Raw genomic sequence first — 7,955 nt, forward strand, 5'->3', positions numbered from 1 at the left:
GCTTTTTATGGAGTGCGGGAGTTCATTAGTGGACACAGTCCAGATGGCTGCAATAAGCTGGTGAAATGTGAGCCTCCTTGAGGAGCAGGAGCAGTTACTGGGGGGAGGAAGGAGGGATGGTGTTTCAAAGTGCTCCTCAGACGTACACCTCACTCCTCCCCCCACATGTCCTTCAGCTCTCTCCCCCTCACTCTGCCTAGCCTGCTTTCCACAGAGCTGAAAAAGCAGCAGGTTACAGAGACTGGACAGTCAGAGAGACCAGTCTTGGTCGTCTTTATATGCAGTGCGTGAAGAGGGGAATACATGTGACAGGACAGTCTCTGTCCTAGCCAGCAGGAGGTGCAAATGGGCTTGACAGGGACTTATCTAGCCCGCACCTTCCAGTCTCTTAGCAAAATCTAAATATCCTTTCCAGCATGCACCTATATCTTCCAGTCATGCTTCCCTTCCCTTTATGGCAAACCTATTATCACCAGACATTGCACGCCGCACATCTTGGCCACATGCCCTGCAGGGAACCAAATATGGACAGCAGCAGTGTGACCCTGGGCTCTGCACTCCTAGAAACCCTACTCCCAGCCTGCGGCTTTGTGGGAAAGCAGCACTTCTGCTAGGCCTGAAGTTCCCAAACTCTTTTGCTGGGTCCCCCTTCAGAGATTCATGTCCCAGGAGCACCTCCCCTCCTTCTTATAAACAGAAATTTCCAGGGGGGCTGGGAGCCCAACCTAGCCAGGGTGCCCCCTTGCTCCCCAGCCCATGAGCATCCTCTGCCTGTGACCCACTCCAGGTGGGTGACCCCAGCAGGACACAGACAGGTGGGCTGCACCCCTCTCCTTATGCCCTTGCCTCTGGGACCTGCTAGAATCACTGAGAGGTCATAGGCTCCTTTGGCTCTAGTGTGATCCCCACCACACATGCACAAGAGCCTGTGGGGGCAGGGAGAAACTATGTCCCCAGGGGGCCTCTATGCATCAGCCTCAGGAGAGGCCAGTGAGCTGTAAGGGCCCCTCTCCTTCCCCGCAACCTCCTGTGGAAGGAGAGGTCCCTCCTCCTCCATCTTTCAGCCTGGCAGCTAGTGTGAGGAATTCTTATTTTGTCATCAATATTTTGAAGAAACAAGAAAAAATTTGTAACCAGTCAGGTCCGTGCACCCTCCCACCCCCAGACATGCCTCACAGTTTGAAAACCAGTTTACTAGGCTACAAACAACACAGCCATGAAAGGGGAAGCCATGGGGGGGGGCCTACCCCAGGCACGGAGCTGTTGAGGCAGGGAGGGACGTAGGTGTCTGGTGGAAGGAGAGCAGCATAATGCTAGTGGTGTCCCAGCTCTTCACTAGAGACACCAGGCCAAGCAGAGGCTGTAAGCAGAGCTCTCCCCACATGGTAAGAGCAGCTCTCTCATGCCCATGGTCAGCCCTGCAGGATGTAAAATGGCAGGGAGAAAGGGGTGCAAATGTGGCGGCCGCCATCTTGGCCACCACACCAGGGATTGAGCTGAGGGGACAGCTGCTACAACTGGAGCTCTAGGTTCAGTGCTCTGTGATGGGGGCTGTAACAGACTCTCAGCCTCTGCAGATTTGGTATGGAGGAGCCCCTCTGGCACTCAGAGTTACTGGCTGCAGGCTGTGGGGAGGGATCTCCTGTGGGTCTGTGTTTGGATGTTTCACCTCTGCTTTGCTCCCTTTTCCTCTGCACAGGGAGACACCCCCAAGCACAGAGCTGAGAAGGCCAACGACCCTGACCTGGCTGCCTACCTCGAACATCGTCAGCACTACCAGATGATCCAGCGGGAGGATCAGGAGACGGCTGTGTAGTGCTCAGTGTGCCTTACCACGTGGTCCTGCCAGTGCGGGCAGGACAGGAGGGCGACTCCCATGCTGCGGGTCCGGCTCAGCCCTTCCCAGATCTCTACTTAGTCCCAGAGGAGGGGGAAGAGGCGACAGCAGCTCTGTCCCAGGCCTGGCTGAGACTGTATTCATTTGTATGGACATTTGGGACTCACTCCCCCCCCAGCTATCTCCCACCACTTTCCATACATCCTGCACTGGATGGACTCTGCTCCGGCAGCTCTCCCACCCGCGCATCCTATAGGAGCCATCTCCGCGGTTGGGGAGAGATGGAGCCTCTGTGCTGCCCCTGTTGGTGGGAGTGATGGCTGGTGCCCCCTCAAGAGACTCGGTAGTCCTTGTGGACTCTTGTTGTTCAGCCTCCACCTGCCTGCCCCAGTCATGGCTCCATGTGCTGCGGTTCCACTGGGCTCATCACCACTAGTACTGCCCCCGCCAGCCCTCAGGGGCCTACCCCCAGAACCTGCCCACATCACTCCCTGAGACCGCCACAGGGGGTCACCAGAGAGCAGCCCTGCTCCTGCAGTTGGCACTAGCTCTGCTGTCCCGACTGCAGAATAATTGGGGATGCTTGTGGGCCTGAGAGAAGTTAACTGCTATCCAGCTGCCATACCACCTCCTACTCCTGCTTCCTCCCTTTGCTCTGAGGCCCTATGCAGCCGCACAGGGGGCCCCCAACAGCTGGCCAGAACCCCTGGCATGTCCAGTGGAGCCATGCCCATAAATCTGCCCCGAGTTCCAAGCAAGCTGTCTGCTTGTTAAAACTGGACCCAGGTGCCACAACAAAATGTCAGCAATGTGCCTGGGTCTCGCAAGCCGCCTCCTTCTGGCACTCCCCCTCCCCCCCCTTCCTGATTCCTCTCCCGGAGTTCATCTGCTGCCTCCCTTTCCTCCACATGTGCTTCTAATTTGCTGCACACCAGCCTGCTGGAAATGTGGGTAAAAATATGTGCTGCTTACGCAGCAGGGAGGCTGCCAGGCTGAGGAGGGAGCTTGTCTCTAACCTTAGTACCGGGTTCCTGCTGCGCCAGCACCCACATTGGGAGCGCTTGCCCTGGACCCCTTCAATGTGCAGTTAGGGAGGCTTCTGGGGGGTTGGAGCGTGCCATAGACCAGATACTCCTGTACCGAGAGCGCTGGGGAGCTGGATCCAGCATCTGGTAAAAGCAGCCCAGGGCCCAAGAACTACAGCTCCTAGAGGTAAGGGCTAGATGAGGCCCTGTCTAGCCCTCTGGCCCCATGGCCAGGGCAGGAGTAGTCCCTTCAGTCTATTCCCAGGGCTTTGCCCAAGCAATGGGACTCCCACGCCAGCCCCCTATCAGCATGGTTCACGAGATGCAGTCTGAGTCCCTTTGCCCAGCTCTCCCCGCTTTGCTCCCTTCTGGGCCCTGCATAATCCCACCCCTTGCTCCTTAGCTTTCATGTAGATTCCCACTGTCTGGGCTGGGGCCCCCAGTTCTCTGTGTGGCCCCTCCTGTCTGCCCCGAGCTGCTTGGAGCTCCCTGCTCCCCCAGTTTCACGCACATGCCCCATTGCCATCTTAGTCACTTCATTTGCCGCCTTTTCAACAGATAAGGGGAGTGGGAGCTACCTCCCCGCAGTGGCCCCCATCCCTGGCAGAGGCAGTGCAGTCTGCCCCAAACATTCCAGAACAATGAGGCTCACTCCTCTGCTCCCGGGGGAGCTCTAATCCTGGGACCTGGGAGACGTATCAAGCCGGTTGTCAGCTGGCCTGCACTTGGCTTTGTGCTGGGGTGGGTGCAGCAGCCTTAAATAGTCCAGGGCTGTTTGGGGTGTGACCCTTCACACTGCCCCAGTGTCTGACCCTGCCAGAGCATGGTGGCTGGGAGCTGGCTGAGGGAGGGCAGGCTGGTACCAGGCCTGTCCAGACCAGAAGTTGAGTAGTTCAGGGGTGAATCTCTGGTGTGGAGCACAAGCAGTGAAACATGAAGGCTCAGTGGTGCCATGTTGTGCTCTGAAGCAGCCAGGAGGTGAGTGCCTTCCGGTGAGTTCATCTCAGCCTTGGGTTCCTAGGTGGCTCTGAGAAACAGGAAGCTCCACTCGCCCAGCAGGTCTTTGACTACTGGGGCTGTGGGGGGCTGCGATCGGAGCTCAGGGAGGGTGGGGCTGGTGTTCCTTAGGACCCTTCTGGTTTTGTTTACAGAGGCGGGAACCTGCTTTTTACTTTGTTTTCAGTAGTTAATTGTTCCCGGCATGGGTGGAAGGAGAGCAGGATCGGGGGCAAGAAGGACCTGGAGCCACTTCTCCCCCCCACCCCCACCCCCCATTATTCCTGTTGGCGTGGGGCTGATGTCTGTGGGAGCTGCTCTGACACAGAGCTGGTTGCTGTGATCTGCCCTTGGGGCTGTTTCGCTTAACCTGCTGTGTCAGTACTATGATGACAGGAGTGTTGGGTCTCTGCTGCTGCCAGGGATTCCCCCTCCTGTGCTGTGTGTGCCTGTCCTCTGCGTGGCCTTGCCACACACGCACCCCCACCCACCCACCCCAGGTGAAGACAGAACCATATGGTGAGAACTAACACGTGCCTGGCCACCACAGTTGCAAGCCAGATGCCCCCGGTTCTGAGGCAAAAGGGGGATTTGGACCTGCAGGAGATGTGTGGGGCACCAGCGAAGAATGCAAACAACCAGCACATGTTCTGTCGGGGTGAGGGGGACTTTCTTGCATACAGCTATGCCCCATGGCACAAATGGGCCAGTGACCCATCTCTCCAGATGGTTGGGGGGGGGCAAGGCAGTTTAGCAAGCCTGCACCCAGCATCCATAAAATGTGTGGTGCTCTCCTATGCAGGAGTGCAGCAGCCCCTGGGAACTAAAGGCCCTGGCATGCACTGTGAACAAGCTGCTTGGGTCAGGTGGGCCATCATGGGCCTGCCCTTGTGCATTAAAGAGGAAGGTGATTCTGAACCAGTTTAGGCTGTTTGTCATGTGCTGGGCACCATTGGAGGATGCTGCCTAATGGATGGATCTCCATGTCCATCTCTCACGCATATGCAGAGGGTCAGGGTAAAGGGCCTCATCGTCCAGCTGTGGCTGCCGCTAGCCAACAGCAGGACAGACACTATGTCTCCTTAGTGGCACAAACTGCTCACTCTCTGCTGGGACACTGAGCCTGGCCTGGAAGCGTTTACACCCTGAGCCCGTCCTCTCGTTCCCTGATTTGTATGCTCTCTTCGTCTTTGTACAGGTAGTTCAAACACACGCTGACCACTTCCCCCATGTGTGCGCGCGCCCATGAGCTGAGTTGCTGTGCAATTCCAAGCCTGGCTTGTTTTTATGCGAGGAGGAGAGTATTTTGTAATACTGGAGGGTGGAGATTCTGTGCAATGCCTGGTTCCTGTCTCCTAGACTCTTAGGACTGGTATATTTGTAACTCTGTTGGGACTGCGGCTCTGGCAGGCCGTGTGCCTGGACAGCAGCCTGTGCTCCCATCGCTTTTCATCTTTGACCGTTTGGATGTTGTTGTTTCTTGCCATTAAAATAAAAAGATGAACATTTTACTACCTGTTTCCCTCCCTCTCTGAGACCTGCAAGGATGATAGATGCTACAGGAATGAGCTAATCAGCCTTATGTGTGACACTAAGGTGCCCCTTCAGCAACACCGCTTCCGTTCGAAGCCCTGGCCAGGAGCTCAGAAGGCGTTGGGTTTCCCTGCTGGATCAGATCCTCCCTACCTAGGCCCAAGGCCTTTCTTTTCAGAGACCCCTCCCCACCCATATGCACCTGGCCAGCAATCCAACAGTGCAGTGTAGCATGGAGAAAACTCTCCCCCTTACCCTGATGATCAGCATGACTGAAGCAGGGACTGTGAGCTCCTAATTTGCTGCCTGTTGTCTTGAGCATCTTGTTCTTTCTTTTGGGGTCAGGCTTCTGGGAGTTTGTCCCCCCAGAATCAGACCCTTTGCAGCTGCAGGGTTGTTTGTTCATTATAATTTGAAATGTTTCTATTTGTATTAACTATTCCCAAAGAGCACTTGTAGCATTGATAGCAACCTACCCATGAGAGATCATGTCACTGGGAAGAGATGCACTCTGGGGGTTAGAGCAAGGACTGGGACCCAAGGTTCCTGTGTTCTTTTCCCATTTCTGGAAGGGTGTATGTTCTAGTAGATAGAGCTGGGGCTTGGAAGGCAGGATTCCTGGGTGGTCTTCCTATGTCCAGGAGAGGAATGTGGGGTGGTCACTGGATCAGAGGGCTAGGAGCTAGGACTCTTGAGTTCTGTTTCCAGCTCTGGTATTGAATCATTCATATGAGCGTGAGCAATTCATCTGTGTTTATTTCTATGTAAAATAGAGACAACAATCCTGATCTACCCCCACAGTGCTCTGAGCTGCACTCATGAAGGTGTTGGAGATGGACACAGCATCTTGCTAATTAATGAGGTGGGGTGAGGGCTGGGAAATTTAACTCACACCTCAAATTCGGAACCCTGAGGGTTGCATAGTAATCTGACCCACCTTCACACCCCTACATTCCGTAAATTGTTTGGGGTTTATAAGCTTCCCCTCTGCCCCCAATATACACATTCCCTCCGTCCCCTGGGAGCCTTGTGTCACTAACAGCCCCTTGAAGCTAAGGGCAGGAGTGTGTGGCTGGTGTCGTACATGCTAAATTGCCCCAGCCCTTCTGGCTCTGGGGCCAGGGATCAAACATACATGCTGGGATTTCAGGGACGGGTCAGTTCCACTTCAGTGCCCAGACCCCTCAGCATTTGGACAATTTCTCCCCAGCAGGGACTGTCAGTAAGCACAGAGACCAGAGATTTCCAGCTTGTGGGAGGGGGAAGAGAATTCAAAAATCCCATTGCTCTTCTGGGAGGTTTTGGGACTCTGCCTCCAGCTCCCTGGGCTGGGGCTGGGGGATTGTACTGTTCCATACAGAGGGTAGTGAATTTTTGAAACTCCCCCTGGCCAGCAGGACATGGACTGCAGAGGTTCCTATGGAATCCTGTGTGTGTTAGAGGTGGTTGGAGGTGTGTGCCAGAAATACCTTTGTGTGCATCTGCACGCTCATGTGTGTCGGGGTACCCGAGTGAGTGCCAGATGCATGCCCTGCCAGCATACGTATGTCACTGAATATACACACAAACCTGGCCTGCACTAACCAGGTGCTGAGGGCAGGACAGTGCACATATGGCCGTGTTAATCATTACCCGCATCAGCTACCCTCCAGACCAACTACAAACGAGACAAGGCTACCCTTCCAGAGGACCCATGCCATGTTCTCCCAGGACAGAGCTACACCCAGGCAGTGCCACCTTCCTTTAAGGCATGTGCCATCTTAAAAATCAGGGCATCTTAAAAATCAAGCCAACAGGCAGTGGATTATATTTTGCCTTACAGATATCCACGCAGCTGCAGGGAAATGCCCTTGGGTTTCTGGCCCTGGGCCCCCTCCCTACTCTGCTCCCTCTTTGCAAACATAGAGCTTTGTTTCTGAGCCAGAGGAGGACATAATGTCCCCCTGCATCCCCTCCCTGAGGGCTCAGAAGGGACAAGTACAGGACTGTCACCTCCATTGCAATTAGAAAGAGAACCCTACAAATGCACTCTGCTCCCCACTCACCTTCCAACCAGTCATCACCATCCTCTGGTCCCCCAGGGACCAAGGGGGAGTATGGGAGAAAGCCAGGGGGAGGAGCAGAAATAGAGGGGAGAGAGAGCGAGGAAAGAAAAACAATACTATTGACCTTCAGTATCGAAGCACTTTGGGCAGATTCAGCTTGAGACACTAGCAGGGCCCTGGTACCTCCTGTTCTCATGCTCCATGGTCCAGAAACGACTGAGCAAAACGAGCAGCTCTTGCCTTCAGAACTGGCTATTTCACTGGTACCACAAGCCAGGGTCTGTTACGTCACAGGTCATGCCCATGGGCATAATGGTGATGCTAATGTTAGAGACTTGCAAGCCCGACCAGCTTGCCACACCCAGGGCAGGCAGCTCCTCACATTCTGTGCGGTTGAACTTTGTTTATCCCTTTCGGGCTCTGGTTCAATCTCATTTTAAATATCCCCACTGATGGTTTTTTCACTTTGGCCCCTTGGGGAAACAATTATCCAGCCTTCAAGATGCTTTTTGTGAGATT

General features: G+C 54.8%; 1 protein-coding gene across 3 annotated transcripts in view; it reads left to right on the forward strand.

Annotated features, from left to right (window-relative positions):
- Window positions 1–5,369, forward strand: part of DGKZ (diacylglycerol kinase zeta) — an 84,105-nt gene extending 78,736 nt beyond the window's left edge. For all 3 annotated transcript variants that reach the window (XM_084630607.1, XM_084630608.1, XM_084630609.1), the window contains one exon: window positions 1,700–5,369. In XM_084630607.1, coding sequence (XP_084486733.1) covers window positions 1,700–1,816 — 117 coding nt within the window. In that variant the 3' untranslated portion in view covers window positions 1,817–5,369. The remainder of the gene's footprint in view (window positions 1–1,699) is intronic.
- The last annotated feature ends 2,586 nt before the right edge of the window (window positions 5,370–7,955 follow it).

The sequence above is a fragment of the Lepidochelys olivacea genome, assembly GCF_965140295.1.
Source record: "Lepidochelys olivacea isolate rLepOli2 genome assembly, chromosome: 6".
Lineage (NCBI taxonomy): Eukaryota > Metazoa > Chordata > Testudines > Cheloniidae > Lepidochelys > Lepidochelys olivacea.